The sequence below is a fragment of the Cetorhinus maximus genome, chromosome 5 (genome assembly GCF_964194155.1).
Source record: "Cetorhinus maximus chromosome 5, sCetMax3.hap1.1, whole genome shotgun sequence".
NCBI lineage: Eukaryota > Metazoa > Chordata > Chondrichthyes > Lamniformes > Cetorhinidae > Cetorhinus > Cetorhinus maximus.
In genome coordinates, this window is record NC_135883.1 from 112,726,240 (window position 1) to 112,752,593 (window position 26,354).

General features: G+C 41.3%; 1 protein-coding gene across 1 annotated transcript in view; it reads left to right on the top strand.

Annotated features, from left to right (window-relative positions):
* Nucleotides 1-26,354, top strand: part of tfap2d (transcription factor AP-2 delta (activating enhancer binding protein 2 delta)) — a 100,821-nt gene that overhangs the window by 272 nt on the left and 74,195 nt on the right. Inside the window, exons 2-4 of the mRNA XM_078541325.1 lie at nt 163-660; nt 3,539-3,599; nt 24,098-24,263. Of these exons, the coding sequence (XP_078397451.1) occupies nt 163-660; nt 3,539-3,599; nt 24,098-24,263 (725 nt within the window). The remainder of the gene's footprint in view (nt 1-162; nt 661-3,538; nt 3,600-24,097; nt 24,264-26,354) is intronic.

Sequence of the window (26,354 nt, forward strand, 5' to 3'; positions counted from 1 at the left end):
GAACATTTTCCATTGGTAATGGATAGGTTTAAGACGTTTGCGGTTGTATTTTCTCGAAGGCTTTAGTGTTTGAGCGATTGAGGGGATTGATCGCACTTTCGTACCTGGAAGGTATAAGAAATGACAAACCAGATTTGTTTTCTATTCTTTTCTTTTTCTCAGATACGTCATGATGGATCAAACAGCTATCGTCTGATGCAGCTGGGATGTCTGGAATCAGTGGCAAATTCTACAGTCGCCTATTCATCCTCATCCCCTTTAACCTACTCCGCGAATGGAACCGATTTTACTTCACCTTATTTCTCCACAAACCACCAGTACACCCCTCTCCATCACCAGTCCTTCCACTATGAGTTCCAGCACAGCCACCCAGCAGTCAACCCAGATGCTTACTCATTGAATAGCCTCCATCATACCCAACAATACTACCAACAGATCCATCATGGAGAACCTGCAGACTTTATCAATCTTCACAATGCCCGGACTCTCAAGTCCTCTTGCCTGGATGAGCAGAGGCGAGAGCTGGGCTGCTTGGAAGCTTACCGCCGACATGACCTGTCTCTTATGAGCCATGGCTCCCAGTATAGCATGCTCCCAGACCAAAGACTTCTGTCAGGTCCAAATCTAGGGCTACCACCTCCAGGATCTGATGACATACAGGTAAAATTAGAATTAATAATACTAATAATCTAGCGGTTCTAAAATGCCCAATAAGAAAATATGAATTCGCTTTTCTCTCTCGCCGCTTCAACTTTCAAATCTCGTTGATTTTAAGTCCGTTTTATATTCTCCCCTCCACCCCCCACCATAAAACAGCTAAATGAATTCGCCAGTGATCTTTGTCTGCTCTCGGTAGTTTAGAAAGGAGCAGGGCAAACAAAGGTTACGGCAGTCAAACTAAAGTAACTCAACCGATGGGACTGACGGGCACAATGCTAGACGATATATCATTATTTTCGACACATTTCCTGTATTACTCCCCGGACCATGAACAAAATATCATATTGTAACTTTCAAAAGTTCCTTTCTGATACCCCATAAGCAACCGTGATGTGTCTGTCGTGAAAGGGCAGTGCAGTTACTTACCGCCGTTGACTTGTCCTGGGCAATGCAAGCTGAACAGAAAAAAATTAAGAATCGTGATGTGACGAATATTATTACATAGCTGTTGTTACCTTGTAATTTTTGTCATTTTTAATATTAGCTGCTCCGAAGTTCCTTAAAAACACAAGACTGAAGCGCGGCTGTCCCATGCACCTGAAATATATATTCGGCTAGCATATTCTATATTTGACCTATTACTTACAAAATGTGCTATGGACATTCGTTGCTGTATAATGTGTCTTCCGCCTCCTTCGAGGAACTTTCCGAATCTACCAGCACAAATTGAAATAAAATAGTTTGACGGCAAGAACATTACATTTTACGGTTGAACTGCTCGAGGGAAATACAATGAAAGGCACTCCAGAGTGATTTCGAATTAAAGGTGGAATGAAGGATCGGCTTTTGGAGAAACATTTATTTCACGAAATAGTCAAATCAACGCCTTTATTCATTTACAATAATACTTTCCCGGATTTCAGAGCCTGTATTTTGGCACTGATTTAGTTTAGAAATACTGAACCCCAAAAACGAGCAACAATTCACCATTTTCTCTTCTTACAATTGTATTCCTAATTGGCAACATTTGGAGATTATACTCACGTTAAATTCTGTTTTTATTTCTTGTTTCCCACTTGCAGGACTGGTGCTCCTCTTTTTTTGTAAAAAAAAATCAGTTCAGTAAAAATAGGATTTTGAGAAACGCTGTTCGATATCTCGCCCGCCCGTGCTTTTCCCTCTAAGACACGGTATATTTCAGCACACTCTAGGATTTAAAAAAAAACTTATCTCCTGGATCAGGAAGGAAATTAAGACGATTAGTGCACGTAAAACGTGACTTTCTCCCTTAGTTCATTAAAGCTGGGGCAATAAATGAAATAGCAGAATATTAGACCGAAAATACAGAACAGAGTTGTGGCCTCATTAGAGGGAAGTTCTCAAACTGGGGCTTGGAGAACATTAATTCAATGCAACGCATTCTGCTCAACTAAACCCCCTTTATGTTCTTTTTCCTCCGCTCAGCACGTCTGGTGCTGAATTTTATACTTGTACATTTATGGTTCTTTTTCTCCACACAAAGCGTGGTGTTTTTTTGTTAAAGAAAGGATTAGGGAATTTGCAAGCGAGAAACAATAAGAAAATGCAACGCGCGGGAGCACCGTAGTTTATCCAATTTTCGACTTTATGTCACCCATCCATTTTCTTATGCAACGTCATCTGACCAGACTAGTTATTTCCTTTAAAAAAAACAAGGAGCGTGTGTTAAAAATAAGGACAGAATGAAACTTTCATTGAAAACGAGTTATATATGTGTTATCCGACTAAGTTTTGGTCCTTGTGTAAATGCTGTGTAAAAACTCCATTCCGCTCCTGTGTTCCCATTGCTGGCCCAGCAGCAGAAAACATTTGTTTCCAGTTTTATGTTAGCTTCCTCGTCAATTCGTGCTGAACTCAAATTGACTGGAGACTGCTTAAACAGCTGAACAGATGCAAACTGGTCTTTCGGCAGTAGATGCATCTTTGAGCTCCCTAAAAAGATTTGTTATGCCAAACAAAAGAAACTGTCACACCTTTTCCCCGTCACGAGTTTAATTTATGCTTGATCCAGGAGTTTTTTTTATATTGATTTTATAATCACTTTAACCCCAGAACATAAGAGAAAGGGCTGTGAGTTTCTAAAGGTTTACAAGAGCGCGTCAATAGAGCTAAAGAAAGGGGAGCAAAGGATGCCAGGCAAATTGGAACGGTCTTTAGTATGCGACACCTCTCTCAGAATTCTTTTCAAACTTCTCCATGGATTAGACAGGCCAAGGAGCTTTATTTTTTTTTGTCGAGAAATTGGAAATTCGTGCGTAAACAAAATAAATATTTATCATTAATACATAAATAGTAATGGGAGAAGTCATTCCAGCCAGAAACGTAAAATCAGTTCAAGTTTTCACGGATTTATAGTTTAGCTGTGATCGGACTGTTAACGGCCCTGAACTAATTGTACCTTGGCTGAAGGGAGGAGTATTTCACAGAATTAAAATGCTTCATTTGGCTCAAGGACCCGACCAAAGATTGTACATTTTACTAAAAAGGCGGCCTGGGAAGAAATAGTTGCAGCAATGCAAATCAAACACATTTGCTGTATGTTTTTTTTCCTCATAAATATATATTTGCCAGGAAGTTTTCCCTGTTAATAAGATGTATAATTAAACGTAGATCCTGCAATAATAACGCTAAGGGCAGATGTTTGTGCTATATATGGGTATGCAATGAGGAAAAAAAATAGATTTTTGTTGCAGAAGAAAACACGGTAAGATTTTTAAAAGCGGCTCCTGGAAGGAGAAATGGGCGCATGGCATTGTCCGCGATCTCTTTACGAAATGATAGGATGTACATATTTTAAAATTGCAGCTTCCTTATCTCGCATATGTGTTTTGATTTATAGAACTCAGTGGAGGCACAATGTGGATTAGTTTTAAACGGTCAAGGCGGAGTAATACGGAGAGGTAAGTCATTTGTCTCATTATTTCTTTGGTGTATGACACGACAGCGATGTCATAATTTTTTTTTCAGAAGTGAGCCGGCCTCCGCATGTACGCAAACCGCATTGCCTTTTATCCGTCCTTAAAGTGTGTTGGGCACGGGTAGCTGCGTGTCACAAGGAGTAGAGAGAACAGCAAAAAAAAACAGAATACGGGCTGGGATCTTGTTCAATTCTGCTGTGCCTACGGATTGCCCAGGCTCTCGGAAATGAAACCGGAACCAATTCTGTTACAAAGCTAAAAACCTGATCAGGCATAATTTGAATAACAACTAGAGATTATTAAACAATTGATAAGCGCCCTTTTTGTCTGCACACGCATGTATTTTGCTTTCAAGTTAACTCGGCTGACATTGAAAACTCTGTAACCCAGTTGGAAACACCATTGGCATCACCTGACATTTAGATCCGGCACATTTCTTCAAATAACTTGAGCTGGGGGATAGTAAATGCCCACGTAAAGAAACGACTCAAACATTAGGTCAGTCGGGAGCAAACGGTCTAAAATGCAGTTGACTGCTCCTGTTATATAAAGCCATTAATTGACCGTTAGGAACACATTCCGCTCATTTTCTGCCATTGTAAAGCATCAGAAAATGTTATCGCTATGTACATATATCAATGATCAAAAATTAAGGTTCTCTGGAATATATGAAAGGCACTGGAACAGAATTATGATGGAGTGATTTTTCCTGTTTCTGAGTACCTCCCATGAATGAATCAATTTCCGCATTGGTGGGTACCTCTCAACGCTTAACCGCAAAATGACAAAAACTGGCTTGCTGCATTTCCGACGCTTCGGTGGTGTGGAGGGCTGCTCAGTTAAAAATAAATTAAGACAAATTAAGATGCATTTAGTTTATTAATTTAAACGGGAAATAGTTAAAAGAAACCCAGAACCGCAGGACTTTTAGCTTATCATTATTCCATTATGTAAAAAAAAATCTGCTGTAGCTCATAACCGCAACGGATTTTCCAAGATTGTAGATTGCATCTGCCTCACACTTTGACAGATGGAAGTATCTAGTTTATGTTTTTTTGTGGAGCCTTAGGAAAAAAAGCTTTGCAATCCCCAAGTATTTTTTAAAAAGACAGCTGCAGTACTTAGAAATGTCATGAAACCTGCAGGTCAGTAGAATTATACCCCCCGTGAAAGTTGCCATTTTAATTTAGTATTGAGCCTTTCCATATAAAAGTTTGGAAGATTTGCTAGGAATGAGAAGTTGATAGCACGTTGACCTGGGAAGAGCTCTTGGCATAGTTTTTGTCAACCCGTTTGAATCTACAAATGACTTATTTTCAAAATCGTCCATTGAAGTCGGTAGAATAACATGTTTAAATGAATAGTATTTAGTTAAAAACACCTTCTAATGTAATATGCAGTGTAATATAAAACAATAAGATCTTAGCAATGTTTAAAATAATTATTATTGATTGCGACCATTATGAATACTACCAATAATAATGAATACTTGATTTGTAGACATTTGGCACATTGGCTTTTCATTACAATGAACATTTTTGCAAGTGCTTCATCAGATTTTCTGGTTGTTTCACGGCCGGAATGCGTTTTCGTGATATGTACAAATTAAATGCCATTATTCTAAAAGTGGATCATGTTATTTACAGAGACGTGACCTTGCGGATTGTTGTCTGGAGGTGTTCAGAAATACTGCCAGAACAAAATGATATCATTGGTGCTGAAAACAGCTCCCTTCGCTTTTATTCTTACTAACCTTAGGCACCTTTCAAATGGTGAGAATGGTGCGTTATATTTGCCAATGCTCCGTATTTTTTTCTTAAAACTCTGGAATCATTTTATTTCCAGTGCACTAAAAAACACATATAACACTTAATCTTGCTTTGCTTTGCTTACCACAAAATGCAAATTCAAAGCGCCGATCAATTCTAAACGTTCCTACCTAACTGTGTTCGTATTAGCCTTGTGTTTATCTTAGTTGAAACATTCGATATAACATTTAGAATAGGCGCCACGTATCTTGGATTCATGTCATTTTAATATTTTCATGAGGACTGTTAGCCAGGAAGTTGTTAGTCAACCTTAGTAGTTTAGTTTGCCATCAAGCAGACTAACTAATCTTTTAGCTTTCTTTCTTTGGGCTATTGGACTATGGTATATAACAATAAATAAATAATCATTCCTTAAAGGCCGGCAAGTCTGGGTGATATTTATCTTGAATTCCGAAAAGCTGCTTTAAGGGGAAGGGAGAATGCTAATGATCTCACACATCAATGCCAAGAATCGCTGACTCCCTTTGGAGTTGCCTTTCTGAGACTGGGGAATCTGATTCTGTTTGAAGCACCTATCCACTCTGGTGCCCCAGAGCACAACTGGTGTGCTTCCTATCCACAAAAGACATAACCTTCTGAGACCTGAAATCACACAGGTGTCTTGCTGATACCAGCGCCTCCCAGGATTCTTTTTTGGGTCTTACGTTGGAGGTGTTGGAAGTCCACTCTGAATTCAGAAAGAAGCAGGATAGACTTTGTTCTCATGGTGGGTGTATGGCACAGGCTTTGGCACCGTAAGCGTCCAATAAATAAACCACATCTATGTAAAATCCGCTTACACTGTGTTCATCAGTGCTAGAAATGAATTTGACCAAGTGTCTTATGCTGCACTCATGGCGAGCATTGAAAGCTATGGGAGTACATGGTCAAGTCTTGGATTTTACCTAGCATGTGTATTCCTGATCAAGATCCACATAAAGGTAGATGGGAAACTGAGTGACTCTATTTCTCACAAAAGTGGAGTGACTGTTGCTCGCTGTCACCTATCCAGTTTATCGTCTGTCTTTTATTATGAGACCTTAAACAAAGGCTCCATATGTTCTCTCAGGTGGGTGTTAAAAAACAAGTATACAAAAAAGAGCAGGGGTTGCTCAAGGATGCCATCGCTAATATTTATCCCTCAACCAACATCACTTAAACATAGTATCTAGTCACAATGTGAATTAGTTTTAAACGGTCAAGGCGGAGTAATACGAAGAAGTAGTATTATTAGTAATTAGCTTATTGTTTGTAGGATTGTGCTGCATGCAAATTATCTGTCACATTTCCTACATTGCAACAGTGATTACACTTCAAAACTTCTTAATTAGCTGTAAAGAGCTTTGGGGCACCCTGAGATCAGAAGAGGTGCTATATAAATTCAAGTTCTTTTTATAAGTGACATGTTTTATGCTTCATATTTAGTGGTGTTGGAATAGTGTCCTAGGTACTTTTGAAAGAATGGCTGTGCTTCTTAGCAGGCATGACTTAAAATGAAGTAACCAATGAGATAAAGTTATGGGTACCCCTCTTGTCAATTATTATTCATGTGTAGCTTATGAGAAAAAAAAGCTAAAGGTATTGATTGAAAAATACAAGAGGCATGTATTCCAATTTTTACCCATACTTGTTCCTGGGATTTGTGGTGGATGCCAACTTTAGCTTGAACACAATTCTTTGGGAATCTGCTGAGGAGAGGTGAAGCATTTTCCAACATTTCGCTTCTCTTATCAATGACAGAAAAGTTCTAATGCAGCTTATGCTTGTGCTACGTAAGGCATGTGTCCAAATGCTTCTCCATCATCTCTCATTATTGCTGGCCATGCAAAAAGCACATGCATGAAGTTTAGGACTAAACCATGATGTGGATTTATGGTTAAAAAAGGAGATAAAGTCACAATGGACAGAGGGATGGAGTATTAACTAAATCAATAGCCCAGCATAAGTTTTGGTGTATCTGAGCCTTGGCAATTGTTTACCTGAACCTAAGTTATCTTAGGTTAACTTAAGTGTGGTGTTTTTCTATAGAACACAAGTGCACTTTCTGTATAAATATAACATGTGAGAAAATCATTATCATGCTTAAAAGTCTCCAACTAATGTAGAAACCAAGAATGTGGGCTTCCTAAATATTTGAATTAAAGGCCTTTTGAGATAATGATGAGCATCTGCAGGTATCAGACATCCAGCTAACAATGAAAAAAATCTTTGCTTCTGTCATAGTTCCATTGAATACAATTGAATGAGAAATACAATATTTGAATTAATACCTTAAGATGAACTGAAACCTTTTCCTCAAGACATTGTCTTACTTTTGTTCACTTACCTTCGGACACCTGTCCCCAGTTATTAGATATAGACTTAAAGGCATAAGGTTCAAAAAGAATCACTTCTCCATCTTGGAAATTGACATCATAGCTAAGTCTCCACTGAAGAAATGTTGAATTGATATTTCTCCAGGCTTATTTTATTTGGGTTGTTACTTTTCCACAGTGTAATTTTGAAAATAAACTTTTACACTTATTCCAAATCTATATTTTAAAAGTAAAGACTTGGTATTATTGTGGTATAGCACTGATGCTGAAATCCCTCTGCTATCACTTTCAGTTAATGGTGTGCAGTGTTTAGCCTGAAGCTCCACTCTCCCAACCATCAGAACCAATAATCTTTACATTGCATAGTGCCCCAGTATCGATAGCTTCTCTTGCCTGGGGCATCTGCTTTGATATGTTAATATTTTTGAGTACCAAATTCAGTAGAGATCATATTAATGTTGTTCATACGGACTGGTGCTTCACTTAGATGAATATTCAGATCTCCTGTTTTCAAAAGAAAACCATCTCCTATTTACTGAAGTCGCATCCTTTCTGATCACCCTTGGTACTAACAATTCATCTCAACTTTATAAAACCCTAACTGATCAGGCTTAAGATTGGATCTTTAATTAAGAAAGGTATTTTTGTTTTAAATTTCAGAAATAAAACTTGACAGCAGATATATTTTCAAGGTATATTGCTATTGTGCAGCCATGAGGGATGTTAGGTGGTCTATGCTCCAATATTTTGCTATAAGGGTAACAAAGTGACATTTGGTCCATGTGTTTTTTTTTAAATCTTGATGGCAAACTCCTAAAAAAGCTCCTGATTCGCCTTGTGATCATTCAGGCTTGCAGCCCCAGGCAAATTCAGCAGCTTAAACACTACTATAGCCCCTAGGCCATGCAAAAAGGACCAGACTGCCGGCAATAGCACTTTTCGATTGCTCTTGGCAACATAAAATACAAACTACTTTGAATCAAAACATTTTTGGAATTAATATGAGTTGAACCCAGCTTGCTACCCTGCACTTTATGAGAGTCTAGTTTGTGAAATCATTCGAAGCATGGATTTTATGCCTAGTCATGGAATAATGCCAGATCAAATCTAATTTCAAACTTGTGCCATTTATAAACCAACAACACTTGTTAAACCCAAAGTATTTTATTTTCCTTTTCTGTTGTTCAGTTTTTGTCCCTTTTTAAGGAAGAGGCCACATTTGGTTTGCTTTGCAAAGTATAATTTCACTTTTACCAACAAACATTCACCAATGTTCCCCTTCTTTTCAATTTCAAATTGTATGGCCAAAGCTGCAATGTGCATAATGTTTTAAAGTTTAAAAATTTGCAATATAGTTTTCAAAAAGCAGTTTTATTCTTAGATTACAATGTGTTGCTTCATTCTACAAGTTACTCCAGATGAATGAATGTGAATTTACCTTACGTTCAAGTGCTGCATGATATGGGCTGTTTTCCTAATATTTGACAGGGAGATGTGCAATTCAATGAGTTATCCCTTTTATTCAACTACCCAAGCATCTAACAACGAAGAAAACAATGATTACAATTTAAATATTTTATTTGGAAGTTAATAAATATGGCCATGTATTTCTAAATGCTTAGAGAATGAAACATTTTTGCCTTATTTCCAATTCCCATTGAGTACAACAGAATAAGAACTATTCTATTCCAATCAATAGATCAGGATAATGCACGATAATTTTCTCAAAATATTTGCAACACTTGGACATAAATGTACAAACAGTTCCAAGCACGTATCAGTTTTCTCAATGTGCTGATATGTGTTTGAGTACCCAAGCTTTAAGGATAATATGTGGAAGATTTGTTTGTACTTGTGTTAATTAGTATTGGTACAGAAGTCTGTTTTCTTCATAAATTTTTCATTCAACAAGTTTGTCAATTAATGCATAGGAACCAGATTTACCTAAAAATATATTTTGAGAAGCAAGTTAAAATAAAACAAAATAGCCATTACAATAAATTAACTGGATTCTACATTTACAAACGCATCACACCATAGTTTAATGTGTGTGAGAGAGAAAGAGAATATTGCTAAAATGAAGGAATTATTAGCAGTTATAATATGATTTGTGATCAATAGAAGTAATACCATTGCAATCACATTAAAAAAAAGTGCCATATTTATTTTTAAAATTATGTAAAGGTACAACAAAATATGTTACATTTTTAAACAAAGTGATTGTCATTTTTAATAAGTCATACCTGAGAGGCCTGTTGTGTATATGCGTTTGTGCCTGCGCGCATACATGTGCATGAGTGCAGAATATCAGAAACAATACTAATGGAGACCTTTGATCTCTAAATAAGTTGATTACACTGAATGGAAAATACATGAGAGGAAGAATTTTCCAGCAACTACAATGTACTCATAAATGCTTTAAAATTTAATGTGTTTATCACATTGCTAAACATAGTGACCAGAGGAAAAATTCCTCCAAAGAGATTTGAACTACCGAATACATTATCTAATATTAACAAACATCAGAATTTATAAGAGAGTCTAGAATTAGTTAAGAGAAATTAAATATCAATTCAATTTTCATTACTTTAAAGCTGAAGATGAAAAGGAATATATTAAAATATAAAATAAAGCGTTTGCTGCCATCTTAGCTTTAAATTTTAGAATTCTTTATTTGCATGGGAATGGTTTTACTAAATAGTCTAATTCTATCTTTTTTTCAAATGACATTTCCCCTCCCAGATTAACTAGATTTTCAACATTGCATTAGCATGAATCGCTTAAGTCAACTTTACTAATATAATCTAATGTATCTAATATGTTCCATATGCCATAGTTAGATATTTATAAATGTTGCAATCTAATTTATAGAAATTAAATTATTGTCCCTTTTTATTCTTTGTAAACATAAAAGAAATATTTTCTTAATGCGTGGACCGGGTAGGGTCTATTAACAATATCAAAATGACCCTGCAAATATACCTCCAATTGCTATCTCAAGTGAAATCATAGAGATTTCTAGATGTTGTCATAATTTTCTTTCAGTGTTGATGATATCAGTGACAAATAATAATTAGAAGAAATATTCTTTGAATATTTTTAAGACAGAGCTAGGTAGATTCTTGATAAGCAAAGGGGTGAAAAGTTATCGGGGATAGATGGGAATGTGGAGTTGAGGTTACAAATCAGATCAGCCATGATCTTATTGAATGGCGGAGCAGGCTCAAGGGGCTGAGTGGCCTACTCCTGCTCCTAATTCGTATATTTGTATGTTCCTTCAGCTTTTAATTCAATCAGTTTCTAAAGCCATTGCAGCTTTATATGATTTGTTGCTCTGTAATACTAGGATGCCAGGGTCCACTAAATGACATTCTGTTGTTAACTCTGGATTGTATTTTGTATATTTTTGAGGTACTACTGTCACATACATGATAGGTTATATTGCTTAACAGGCACAGATTTATTTCCAACAATTTTTATTTAAAAAAAACACATTGCTATAGAGATGCATGAGAAAGAGGATGCAGTTTTTCACACATTATCAGAATACTCCAACCTATGTAACTTGGTAGAAGCATTAAAAATTGGCATTTCAGTTATCATTTTCTCTATTTTCCTTATTGAAAATTGGTTTTATTTTCCAGAAGCAACGGTGATGATATAATGGGTACAGCTGTAACACTCCAGGAACTGAGAGTCTGTCAGCATTATCTTGCTCTGATATGTAATAGCTTTGAGATGGAATAGAGAAATTGATTGACACACTGTCCCTTTATATTCAAGTCCCTGTGTTCAACTCCAACCAAGGCTGAATTCAACGGGTACAAAAGTCTCCTTTACCATCACTATAGGTCAAATCTAAAATTAATTTTGGAATAAGAAATTGGAACAGGAGAAGACCACTTGATCAAGTCTATCCTGCCATTTAATACAATCATGGCTAATCTTCTGCCCCAACCCCATTTTGTCATCTGTTTGCTGTATCCTTCGATCCCCAGAGAGAACAAAAATCTGTCTATCTCAGCCTTAAAGTTACTCAATGATGGAGTGAATCCACAACCCTTTAGGGTAGAGAATTCTAAAGATTCACAACTGTTAATTCCAATAATTGTATATAAGGGAAGAATGAGTCTGAAGCTGGTCTTTTACCTCAAGCAGGTTGATTCTTCAGCCAGCTTAACAGAGTGACAGACTCCCAGTTGGAGTGTTACAGCTTTATGGGTGAGTCAATGCCCATCACCTGTTTAAACAATGTAATTGCTTTAACAATGTAATTGCTGTACAATGTAGTTGCCAGTCAACAAGATGATTATTGGACCTTGACAATGTAATTGTTGATACATATGACAACAACCCTTTGAGTGAAGAAATTTCTCCTCATCTCAGTTCTCAATGATTGGTTCTTTATCCTGAGACTGTGCCCCCATGATCTAGGTCCCCCAGCCAGAGGACATAACCCTCAGTGTCTACCCTGTCCAGCCCCTTCAGCAATTTCACCTCTCATTCTTCAAAACTCCAGAGAGTAAAGCTTCATTTACTCAGCCTCTGATTTTGGACAATCCTCTCAGCTCACGAACCAATCTAGTGAACTGTACTGCCTCCAAGAATATCCTTCCTTTAAGACCGTAACTGTGCATAGGTCGCTGGGTATGGTTTCACCAAAGCCCTGAAGCAGTCCTAATCCAGTTCCTGGCTGGTGCCATACCATAGCACAAAATTGACTTTCTCATTCAGAGAGGCCACAAGGATGGCAAGTGCTCAAAATAGAAATATCACATTGGTATATTTGGAGATACTCTTCTGTGATTGGACAAAGGCATATTGTGGCAGCAAAGTAGAGGGAGCTTACCTCAACATTTGACTGATGCTATTTTCTCTATCCTGAGAGTGCTGCACGTCTGACCAGATATCTGAAGCAGAAACATGTTTCACTTCCTAGTGTTATTATCCTTCACCTTGATGGACAAAACAGATCACCAAAAATGGGGAAAAAAGCATGTTGTATCAGAGTAGTTGAATGCAGGTTCTGCTCTGTGTTTTTCTATTTGTTCAATTTTAATTACATCATTGTGGGAAGTTATAGGTCATGGTATCTGAGTGTTCTGTCACGGAGGGACATGACACTTCATTAACATACCTAAATCAGGCTCGCAAAATGCAATAGGGAAATTAATTTAAATTAACAGTTGCCTCAAGAGTTTCCCTAGGGTCTGGGGAGTCAAAGGGATTTATCAGTTCCACAAGCACTCTGGCCGGGAGGAGCAGGAGTGCCCCCCAGTATCTCAAATGAGCCTTCAGTCTCCCCACTGACAGTCACAGTCTCTTTTTTCCCACTGCCATGATTGCTGACCTACTCCACTTGGGCCCCAATATCTCTCTCCCCAAGTTGCAGTCTGCTGACCGTGCCCTGCACACGGCCCCCAGTCAAAGTGCCTGAGCTTCCAACTTCTCACCTCCCCATTGTCGAAGATCACCCAAAGGACCTAACTATGGCCTTCTGCCGCTGGTTTTCCTATGGAATCATTGGCTAGGCTGCCAATTTGGCCTGCTGCTGGGCCGAAATGAAAAATCAAAGATAATAAATAGTTCCTCTTGTTAATTTCAGTGTTCAATAGGACTTCCTTGTCCCTTGTCTTGTTGGATGCCAGCCATTTTCAACCTCTCCCTGCCTCCTCATAAATATCTGAGCTTAAATATTTTCTTCCAGTGAGGAAGAAATTACCAGTGTCATTCCAGGCCAACTTCACATATCTCTAACTTGCTGCTGACAGAATAATATTAGTAGCAGGAATCTGTTCCTTCTGCAAGAGATGGCGTGTGGGCTAACATGGAGAAAAGGAAAACTTTCCTATACAATTGGTACATAATAGAATCAGTCCGAAGTGGACTCTTTCTTCAATAGCCATGGCAAGTGTGATGATAGGTTAAAGATATGAGTTCCTGGATATGTGTATATAGGCTTGTCACGGTCTAGACGAGGACCTTTTTGCTTAATGAGAAAGCTTCAATAAAGGGAATCATGATCACAGAAGTGCTTCTGTTAGAGGAGATAACTTTAGGGGCAAGCATTACAAATGACAATCGCCTACCATTTCATTATCCTGCATGCTCAAATTTTTTTTAATGCTTCCTCAATAATTCAATTTGCAGCAGTCCTGCATGGAATTTTGCCTATTAGATTTCAACAAATAAACTGTGGAGCAGATGTACTGTATGATGTCAGTCCAAAGATTCTCCTGAAATACACTCACTTACAAGCATTGATGTCAGTGTCACTTGTCTGTTTCAAAAGTGCTGCAAGCAGTAATTTGTAATCTGTATAAAAACGTGCAGGAATATTACAAAGTGCGTACACTCTGAGAGGGATTCCTTAGGGTAATACCTTATGGTTCTGCCGAAGGGTCATAGGCCTGAAACGTTAACCATTGCTGCCTAACTTATCGACCATTTGTAGCATTTTCTATTTTTATTTCATATTTTCAGCATCTGCAGCATTTTGCTTTTTATGTCCTTGGTTTACATCCCCCTGACCTTTTATTTTGAAGTATTGACATCCTTAGTGAAGAAATCATTACAATGTGAAGTGCCTAGCTTTCTAAAAGCATCTGGCTGTAGCTACATACAAAAGGCTATTAATCTGAAAGCCATGGGGATTTATGGTAGATGTTGCGAGTGGGTAAGAAATTGGTTGAAGTCTGGGAAACAACAAATACTTATTAAAGGAGTTATGTTGGGGTGGAACAAAGTGCTGCACGGGGCAACACTAATTGTTGATTTACACCAAAGACATAGATTCAGAAATGCAATGAAAATTTGTCAAATTTATAGACTATGTCTAGTGGAGAAATTACAAATCGAGTTGCACAAATTATGTATGTGGTCAGAGCAAAGCTTAATTCAGACTAGTGCAAAAAAAGACATGTAGAAGAAAATGTGTGGTGTGAATGGGTGCTATGGCTAATAAGGGTGGAGACTTTATAGGTTCAGCAATAAACATGCCCAACCACTGCTGCATATCAGTCAGCAAACAACTAGAATGTTGAACTATATCACATAAATGTAAACTAGTGAGAGGATACTCAAACCACAGTGCTTTGGTTAGATTACACTTTGCCCATTTTGATCACTGAGAAATGGGAGACTATGGATGGAATTTTCCCAAATTTGCACCATTTGCAGTAGCGGGTGGGCAAAATGGCATAACTACCTGCCAACGACGATGACAGGTTTTCATGCTGTATTGTCCTAAACCTACCTCATTATTTATGCATCCCCGGGAAACACGCTGATTCCATGGCGGGCGAGCTGTCATTTGCCCTTAACCCGCCATTGCAGCACGCTGGCCGCCATGTTTAAAAGGCAGCCACCAGCACACCGCTTATCGCTACCAGCTCACCACCACTGCCCGGGAGACATGGCCAGCAAAGGAAAAAAGGGTGCAATCCCCCTGTTTAATGCTCCTCGAATGATGCTGAATGCCATGGAGGCCTGCCGGGATGTCCTGTGCCCCCGCTCTGGCTGCAATCTGGCTTGGGAGGCAGTGGCAGCGGTGGTCAGCGCCAACTGCCAGCTCATGTTGCAAGAGGATGAATGATCTCCTCCGTTCCTCCAGGGTAAATCACTCTTTTCATCACTCCCAACTCTCACACTCACACACTCACAAACCCATCACACATCCACAGGGCCTTCACTCACTGCCAGTGCAAGGGACATCACCATTCATTCTTTCACACACAATGTCACTGTCCTCATCCCGTCCATGGGACCACTCACCACCCACACAGGCCAGGCATACTTATCATCTGGCCTGGCAGGCGTCCTGATACACTCTCCCCATCTCTATCCAAGCAGGACAAACTGGCTCACAACAGAATGGAAAGGTTGCAGACAGGTGGAGGGATGCCGGAAATCAAAGTTCTGACAGAATTCGAAAACAGAGCCATCCAGCTGGCTGGCGATGACCAGGACCAGTCCTGTGCTGACAGTGAGGTTGGCGCTGCTCTACCAAGTGAGGATCCAGGAGTGCAACATCCAGCAGACAACCATGCTGTGAGTGATGTGTCCTCTTTCACAGGCCACGGGCATGCACTAATTATCTCTCCTTGCTTCCACAGGCACAAACAGCCAACAAAGTCCTCCATGTCCAGGGCCTCCAATCAAGCCCCAAAGAAATCTCCGAAGGGGAATCTGAAGGCACCCTCCTCGAAATTCCATCACAGCGCTCGCCCACACCCTCCACCGGGTCAGAGACACACACCTCGCTGGCACCTAGCATTGGAATAAACACGGGATCACAATCTGGTGAACAGATCACATTTTCTGATCCATAGCAGGTGGCGGCAGGGACTCCCCAGGTCCCTGACACCCAGAGGACTGCTGAGGGCCAGAAATTTGCTGAGTCTGATTCAGATGATGAGCCTCTGGACTCGGTCAAGTTACAGTTGCTGGAGTTGCAAAGGCAAGCTCGGGAACATGAGGAAGGGATGTCCGCTGCACTCCTCAGATTGCAAGGCACGATAGAGGAGTCTGTCTGCCTTCAGGCTGAGGTGATAGCGCCGGCATGCCGATGCATCGAGGTCAACATGGTAGGATAGCGGCTGCCATGGAGACCTTGGTCCAGGATGTCGCTCCTGCACTGTTGCGTGGGCTCAACTCCATCTCTGGTGCCATAATTGGCCTAAAAAGATCTGTAGGTGATAGGGTGCAGGTCAGCCCGGTCTCACTCCAGCTATCCCTTCCCCTCAAGGAGTCAGCCTGGGGCCCCGGGGCACCCATAGGGAGGAGGATCAGCAGGTGCACACTCCGGGCCCATACACCCAAGTGACTCTGGGAGGGACTGGCCTATCCAAATCCCCTCTTCCTGTGACCTCAGCAGCTCCAGCTTCACAGGCCGAGGAGGGTGCCACTGCCACACAGCAGGGCCCCGAAAGCTGTCCGGGGCCCTCCAAGTCTCGGCCTTCCAGACGATGCCCACCAAAGTCATCACAGACGGGGCAACACAGTCAGCAGGCTGCCCCCACCATCTTCGCTGTGGATGTCCGGGGAGCACCAAGACGTAGCGACAGGGATAGGGAAGTTAAGGAGAATTAGTCTGGGCATGGGTGTTAATCACTTGTACATACTGTTCATTATTGTCAATAAACTCTCAAGAATGTCTCCCTGTCTATGACTCCTTGTTCTGATCAGCAGTGTTTGTGTCACTCAGATGTGAAACCTTTCTGCACAAGATAAAGGCAGGTGTCTCAGTCCAGGACCTCTCCCCTGTGCTCTGTGCAGCCTTCAGACCAAAGTGATGGTCCAGCCTCACACTCCCTGGAAACATTACTGACGCCTGCACCTCGGCGCTGCTGGTCACTGCTGCCAGAATGTATTGGGCAGGCACCACAGAGCTCTCTCAGTCTCTCGGTGTGCTCTCAACACTTTTAAGGAGGGGCTGGCCCCCATCTCTTCAGTATCTGTGACCACTGATGCTGTGCTCCAGCTCTTGAAGGGCTCAGGTGCTGAAGGCGGACAAAGCATCTGATGCTTCTAAAGTTTCATGGCAGCGTCTGTATGATATGACCCTGATCACAAGCGCAAGCGATCTGCCCTCAGCCAAACAGGAGTCATATTCTCAGAGGCTATGTGAAGATCTATGGAGTGTCCTCACTGATTATCGTCATCATCCTCCTGCAATCGAGCGACTATTAGGGCCTCCACTGCATCTCCATGACAGGAGCATTCTCACAGAGGGTATTGGCGCTGCCGTAAGCCAGACTGGAGTCAAACATTCACAAATTAACTGTGAGGATCTATGTGGTCACTTCACTGCATGTCGTCATCATACTCCACAAATCTAGCAGCTATGAGGGCCTCTGAGGGTGCCTGCCTCATCTAGCCAGTGCAAGGGCCCCTGTCATCATCGCCTCTGAGGACGTCCTCTCCCTCACCGCCATCGGCGTCCTCCTCATCGGAGGAGAGATGGAGACGTGCAGCTCCTCCATCTCCTCCTCAGCCAGCTCCTCTCCCCGTGGCAGCGCCAGGTTGTAAAGGGCGGAGCAGATGACGACGATGCGTGATGCCCTCTGTGGACTGTATTGCAGGGCTCCATAAGACCGGTCCAGGCACCGGAACCTCATTTTCAGCATCCCGATGATCTGCTCCACCAAGTTGTGAGCTGCAGCATGAGCCTCATTATACTGTCGCTCTCCTGCAGTCTGAGGCCACTGCACGGGTGTCATCAGCCACGGCCTCTGCGGATAGCCCTTGTCTCCAAGGAGCCAACCCTGTAGCCTTTGTAGGCCCTGGAAGACTGCAGGGATCTGTGACCATCTGAGGATGTAGGCATCGTGCACACTCCCTGGAAACAATGTGTACACCTGCAGGGTGTTTTGCTGGTGGTCGCATACCAGCTGCACATTCTGTGAGTGGACTCCCTTGTGGTTGATGTAGTCCACTGCGTGTAGCAACAGAGACCTGAGCACTACATGAGAGCAGTGAATCGCACCCTGCACCTTTGGGAATCCCGAGATTAGGGCGAATCCAATGGCCCTTGCATCCTGGCTGTTCTGGTCCCGGGCGAAATGCACAAAGTTGTGTGCCATGGGGAAGATGGCACCTGTGACCTTGTGGATGCATTTGTGGGTGGCAGATTGTGAAATCCCACAGAGGCCCACCTGTGGAGCCCTGAAAGGAGCCACTGGCATAGAAATTGAGCATCACGGTCACTTTCACAGCCATTGGCAGTGGATGCCCTCCATGCCCCTTTGGCGCCAAGTCCTGCAGTAAGTGGCAGATGCGAGCAACCAGGTCCCTAGACATGCGCTGTCTTCGGTGACACTGGTTCTTGGTCATCTGCAGGAATGACAGGCGGTATCTATAGACTCTGATTTTCGCTAGGTGCCGACCAGCCATGGCTCGCTATCGCCCCTGGGCAGCGTGTGCAGGAGCCCCAGCAGCCCCTTCTTCATGAGGTTGCTGCTCCTGCCTTTGCATGGCCAGGAGCCTCAATCACTCTCTCCTCCATCTTCTTTGCTCTCTGCAGGCCATCAGGCGTAAGCTAGGTCACCAGGCTCCATAATTCTGACGTGATCCTCTTGCAGCATGAAACAGAGAGAGATGTGGTTATCATGGATGTACTTGGCACCTTCCCTGGCCCTGTGTGACTGCCCCTTAACGCTTCCTGGGGAGTGTTGGCCACCCCTTGGATGGCCAGAGATGAGTGCGCTGCATGGCTGCCCTGTCAGCCTGCGTCATGGTGGAGACTGCTCCTAACTGGAATGCTGAGATTGCAAAGGGCTGTGAGCGCCTCCAGCAGTGACTGTTACATGGCCAGCATTGGCGAGGAGTTTGTACAATGTGTACAGTCCAACTGCTCCACGGTCCAGTAAAGTGGTCGCGGACTTGCAGTCTGTGCTGGAGGTGGGGTGGGGGGTGGGGGGTAGAGGGTTTGGGGGGTGTAAGATCTGGAGTGCTTGGTGACACTTTGGTGCTGCTGTGTTGCTTGTGTGGGCGGGCAAGCTAGGAGCCCGACCCCAAGCATACCAGTGGCTGCGCCTGGATTGTCTCAGTTGCAGAGGGATGGTCAGTTTATACAGGTGTCCCTACTGCATGGCCACTTCCCTCACTTACCCTGCCCCCCACCTCGATTGCCTGTGCGCAGGATTCCACACCAGTTGCTCCCCCAGCCCTGACAACAGCAACAGTCACCTCCAAGGCAGGATGTCACTTCACCCAGGCCTCCTGGTGCCCCTGAAGCCTTCAAAGCAACAGGCGACCCTGGCGAGCTGTGGAGACGCTGCTGCTCACTCACCTCCAGTTCCCCCAAAGTGAAGGCCGGCAAGTGCTCGTTGCCTGTTTGCCGTTGTGAAACACATTGACGTGCTTTCCCGCCGATGTGGATGGACGATCCGGCGGGGCTCCAAGAACTTTGCCGAATGGCCTTTTAATGATACGCTGATGTATTACAATGAGCTCCCAGACATACATTGGCGGGAAAGGCAGCCCGCCATTGGCGGGCTGAGCGGACAATCGCGACCTGCCTTCCTGCCGTCGTGAAACCGATCGCGCCATATTGTCCATGCACCCCACCTATCACGCCCACTCCTAGTGGGCACAGAAAATTCTACCCTATGGCACAGAATTTGCTGCCAAAATAACGGTGCACATCATTATTGATGCATAAAAAAAATGATTAATTTGTGGTGAGGAAAAAATATGCTGTGAATTGCAAACCACCTCAAATAGCTGGACGAATTCTGTCACTCTGGTATTAGCCTGGCCAGAACTGGAGCTCACCGACCATGAGTGTCAAGAAATTGCAGCATTTGTGCCTCAAAATGAAATTAAATTTATGCTCAAAGTTATGGCTGCTAAATAATGGCATAGGATCTCTGCTAATGGGACAATTGATGTTTCCCGTCACCTTCCACTCTGAAACCTGTTAGCAAGTAATTAGAAATGTCTTGCCCATGCCATATAAAACACATAACAAGGACGCAGGTTCAACTGGGGAAATTATAAAATGTAGCATATCTTCCACAGAGAAATATAAATGCGTTAGGAAATATAACTGAAAGACAGCACAGGTTGACAAGTGCATTACTGGATGAAAATGTTGCTGCTTGAGAATACATAGGATAGTAACTGGCTGACAAAGTAAGAAATGTTTTTGCCCAGTGGAGCAGAATTTGATTTTTTGCAAATCGCTATAAAATATATAGCTTTCATGCATAAATTAACTATTGAAATCATTAAATTTCACTGGTTAAGGAAATAGACTATTAGTCTAGCATTCAGCAAAGTCCCAGACTTGAGCTCACTATGACTGCCATTAAAATTCGCACTTCCAGAAAATGGCAGTACAAAATTAGTTGGAGATGAAGAGTGAGGAAAACATTTCAGCTCATGGTGTTCACCACAGGATGCCCTACTCCAGCAAATTCTGGTCTTTCATGTGCAGGAAACAGTATAAAGAAGATCCGTGAGACTGCTTCCTCAGAGGCCTGAGTTTTAGGAATGACGGGCAATTTTTAAAAACCTTTGAAAAGAGGAGACCAGGGTGTGGGTGTGTGGGTGATCTTATTGACCTATATGATATGCTAAATGATATGGAAGAGATAAACCTACAAAGCTGTTTTAAACTGAGGATAGGATTAGAGAGCACAGATTCAAGGCAAATTGAGTACTGTTTGGAAAGTTTTCTTCATGCAAAGAATGATCAATACACATAATGGAAATTTAGATAGAGAAGTGTAGAAAAAATACTCTGGGGTTATTTGAGAAATGGTTCAATACCACAGTTGATGGGTTGGGGAGTGGTGGAGAGGAAGAGCAGTGGGATCTTTCTTAATGGAGGAGTTAGATAGATTGAATAACTCTTGTCATCTATAATTATCTCGAGCTCTTGTTCAAAATGAATGGGGAAATTTGAGTGACTAACTTAGTGTAATTTCTACATTGATAAAAGATGACTTTCTTATTAATCAATGCCCTTCCAAATTAGCATGAGACTGTATGAAGGTAAGTTAAACCATTTTCATCCAATGAAAAATGTTAAGATTAGCCACTCTGATTTTGAAATGTAGAATTTTTCAGAATGTAATTTTGCTAGTAGGTATTAATTTTGGAGAAAAGTAAGTATTTACTATTTTCATTAAAAGAGGAGTTTCAATTTGTCTGCAAGGAATTAAGCTAAGCCCATAGGATTCCTCATGGCAAGAATTTATCATTTATTGTATTTGCCTGGAACTAATCTCAAGGTAAGTGCTTATAATTCATGATACTTACCCACACAATTAATTCCTACAGAAGAGACTCCATTGTGTCTTTATTTTCTATGATACTACAACTCCACTGTACTAATAATTCAGTTATATTTGACTACTAGTAGTATCTTTACTGGTAATTGCCCACAGTCTTTGAGAATGTGTTAACTTTTATATGTCGCTCAATTTTGTATATAAATCATTGTATAAAAAAACACTGCTTTTATTTTATATCCATATGTAAGTGCATGTGTAGTTAGAAAACCCCTAATAAAACACCAAAGGTAGCCTAAAATCTATGGTTAGCAAGACAAAAACTTAAGTGTATTGCTATAAAATTCTTTTGTTCACGGTCTTAACTTGGACAGCAGTGGTTCAAGAAAGCAGCTCACCACCACCCTCTCAAGGGCAATTAGGGATGGGCCATAAATGCTGGCCTAGCCAGTGACTCCCACATCCCATCAATGAATAAAAAAAAAACGCAGGCATTAACCCATTTATTTAAAGCAAATGTATCGATAGTTCTTACACTAATATTTCCAAATGTGATTTCTTATCTTATATCCTAGTCAAGTGGCTAAGACTATTAACATTCTCTCACAATAATTGGACACTAATGAACACACTCAAAATATATTCCCATGATTTCATCATAATTTTTCTAAATGAATCTTTTAGCCTTTCAGAAACCAACATTACTAATTACTCAGTTGCTGGTTGCTCAATAAATCTGGAATGTATAGTACCAGCATTTATACTTTATTCTCCTAAATATATAAATCACAGTTTCAATTATCTCAAGCATGGTTCTACATATTTTTTAGACCTATGCCCAAGATAATTCTAATTAATCAAATTATGCAAAACGAGTTGCATGTTATAATGCACGACTGATCTCATGCTTCCAGCAATAAGCTTCAGTCTCAAGAAGCATGGGACCAGAAAGGAGGCTGCAAAATTGAATCACACTTGTAGGGTTGCAGAGAGAAAGCAGGTTCTGCTGAAATCCCATTCCTCCGCATGGCGGCACAACGTCTTAATGGGATATAGTGTGTGCCCATAGTGTGATTCAGTGGATAGTAACATTGATTCAGACATTTTATAGTGTGTTTTTCTGTTCACCATTATTCATGGGAAGTTCCTGATACCTGCTACCCTACCATCAAGGGTTCAAGCCTATGCTTGCCAGTTTGTAATGACCAGTTGGTGACCATCCTCCTTCAAGAGAAATAAGCTTGGTATTGAGGTGGTTCCATGGTGCCATTCCTGATGATGAAGGTTTGTTACCAAGTTGATCATTTGTAGGAGACTGTGGGTAATCTGATGCCTGACCTAGGTAGATCCACAATAATCAAGGACATTATGAAAATTGATCATATGATAATTAATCAGTCAGCCTTATGGAACCTGGAAGGGTAGACCTGCTCCTGAAGGCTGGGGATTATTCCCATTCTGTTCCAGAAAATCCTCCTGGTCAAGGTCCTAACAAATAACAAGGTCCTGGCTGAATATGCAACAGAATATTTACAAGTGCCCTGTGCTTTTAAGCTGTAGTACATCATTCAAATGACCATTACTCATATTTGACTCTAGATAATGAATGTCTATAGGCCATTCAACCATAGGACCATCATAACCAACCTTTACCTTGCCCTCACTCAAAGCCCACATATGTCCACTACCGACAAAAGTTGCTGCAAAGCGATCATGATCACCAACATTGCTGCATTTTCCTTTCCTAATACAGCAGTGCTGAAGGCAATTGTCACACTCACATTGTTACCCTTATTGATATTAACTAATGCAACACAGACTAGGGATAGAATCTGGGTCCTATCCTGATCTCTTTGATTCAGCTGCTCCTGAATAAAGTTGCTGTGCTATTGCAGAGATTAAGTGTAAATGTATTAAAAAAAATATTGGAATTGCTCAGAAGTGGGAGTGTTGCTTCAAAATGAAGCTAAATTGGAAGGTCTACAAGCTAACTATAGTTGCACTGCTGCTGCACTGGCCCAAATCAACAAACTGATCACAAACTGGGGAAAGAAGCTAAGGCATCTTGTTCTATATGGTTGAGTCCCATAACACATGGTGCAAATAACCATTGGGTGACTTATGTGGATATATTTAGGTTTACATTACCTCTGAACACTGCAGGGTAATAGTAATGAAATAGAGGGTTTTGCTAGAACAGTCAATGGGATTCTGCGTCTGCCAACACAGAAATCAAGTCCAACATCTATAGTTGCCTTGCAACAGTTTTGGCGCAATTCTGAAAGGGCGATGCATTAGTAGTCCTGCAAATGAAGCTTCCTAGCTCGTATTTGCAGCTTGAGACATCTGCTTTATTGTTTAACCTTGGTTGACCACTAATGGCATAAAAACTCGTAGTTATCCTGTGTATGATTTAACCTGCATCATCAGTGCAATGTAAAAGAGAGCACATTGCTCAACTTTAGGATAATTCATTTTTTAGCTTCCAATTCAATAACAAAGTAATTGTTGAAATATTGCAAGCTAAAATGTGTTCATGTGCATGTTTTTAAAAATCGCATGTTTCAGAAAGAATCACAATCTGATTCATATTTCATAATCTATTTCATTATTTCCAGGTAGCACCTGTGTTGTAAATCCTACAGACCTGTTTTGTTCTGTTCCTGGACGTCTGTCTCTACTCAGTTCCACTTCCAAATATAAAGTGACCATTGCAGAAGTGAAAAGGCGCCTGTCACCACCAGAATGTCTCAATGCTTCTCTTTTAGGAGGAATCTTACGAAGGTAAATCTTAATACCAAACCATAATTACACCAAACTCATTACAAGGCAAATCCTGCAACACATGCACTGAGTGGGCTTGTTGAACCAAATAACTTTTTCTCATCCTAAGTTTCCTTGTATTCAATAGATTAAGAGGTTCATTGAAGTGGTATGGTAAAGTGTACAGCTAGAACCTGAGGAACATTTTGTTGTCCTAGAGCTTGAATCCTGCTAACATTGAGGGCAAAAGTATTCCTTCTGTCAGATGGTTGTGAAGGATTTAATTGCAATGAATTTAAACATTCTCAATCCAGTTCACAACACAAAGATGTCTTAAATCTGATACATCTGTAAATAGTTGAGATAGTAAAGGAACATTCCTAAAAAAAAGAGACATTTTTTTGTTGAAGCTATTCGTCTTGCACTCATCAGGACAATTCCCAAGAACCTGTCAATGTCAGGGGAAACAACAAATTTATACTGTATGAGAAGCTGAACAAAACAAATGGCAGCCATTCACTGGTTCATACCCTAGGGCAATGTCTTGACCAATCAGAGTCAAGCTGCCTGGTTTAAATTTCAAATAAGGCTTGGTAATTAACTGTCAGTTGCCATCAACAGGTGCATTCTCCATGCCAATGCCTCTATCAATCAGAGTCCACTTGCCAACCAATCAACACTCACTTCTCATACAGTATAAATTTATTGTTTCTCCTGACATTGGCATTTTCTTGCAAATTGTCCTGAAAATCCTTGACAAAATGTCTTTTTTCAGCAATGCTCAAGTTCTGTACTACCAAACAACTAAAAAAGCCGTCATACTATTACAGTAAGGAGCATTCTTCTGAAATTGAGATTACTGAGAGTTAATATTGGGTTCCTGCTTTATCTGAAACCTAGGTGCTTGGTGTTATCATTGGATGGAAGTGATATCTCATTGAAGTACACAAAATGCTTACACAGTTTGAAAGGGTAGGTGCAGAGAGGATGTTTCCCGTGACTGGTGAGGGGGTGGGGGTGGGTCTGGAACCAAAGGATACAGTCTCAGAATAAGAGGTAGGCCATTTAGGACTGAAATAAGGAGGAATTTATTCCCTCAGAGTTTTATGTAGGTGCGCTTTGTCCCGAGAGCGCTAGCTGCACCCTAGATATTAACACATTAGTTGGTGCTTGAAACAATATTAGCAGAGAGACTGATTAACTGAACAAACACTGGTGGTTTATTGGAACTAAGAACATAGCACTAACACCATTTGTGCTTCTTCAATCACCTCCATCTCTAGACTTACAGTTACCCAAAAAGCCCGCTCTGTGTGGTGATTGATCAATACTGTAACATGGTCAACTAACTACATTCTCTTAAAGGTACATAGCACTCCACTTTACCACATCCCTCCCCCTTTACTTGTAAGTAGAATTGACAAGCTTCACAACATCCCAATTATTTACATGAATAACTATTTACATGTCAAATCTCTCCTTGGGTGTGTCGAGCATCATAGCTCAACGGCCTCAGCTGGTTTTACCAAGATCCCCTTCCCAGGGGTCAACTGTCCACCAAGCTCTTCGGTAGAAGTGGGCAAGCTTGTGTCTTCGACCCTCTCGGGTTCAACTGGCCCCACTGGTACTTCCAAATCATGTGACATTTCTTGCATGTGCGGTGCAGACTCAAATGCCAGTGATGACGGAATTCCTTCTTGTCTCTCTTCTCCGGAGATGATCCATGTGTTGTCTAATTATCTGGCTGTTTACCGAAACATTATAGGAGAGAGGTCCTGTCACGACACTCACTTTGCCTAATAGCCAATTGGGCCCATCTCCAAAGTTCTTTGCGAGAACTGTGTCTCCCACCATGATATTTCTTTCATGATTATGGACATCATGCCTGCTCTTCTGGGCCTCTTGGCTTCTCTCCACCCTCCCTCCTAAATTCGGCCTGATAAGAGTTAGATGGGTGCGGAGATGACTCTTCATCAGTAATTCAGCGGGTGCAACACTGGTGGTTGTGTGTGACGTTGATCAGTATGCAAACAGGAACCGTAACAATCTGGTGCTGATGGAATCCCCGTTCAGCTTTTTCACCCCAGGCTTAAAAGTTTGGACCGCCCACTC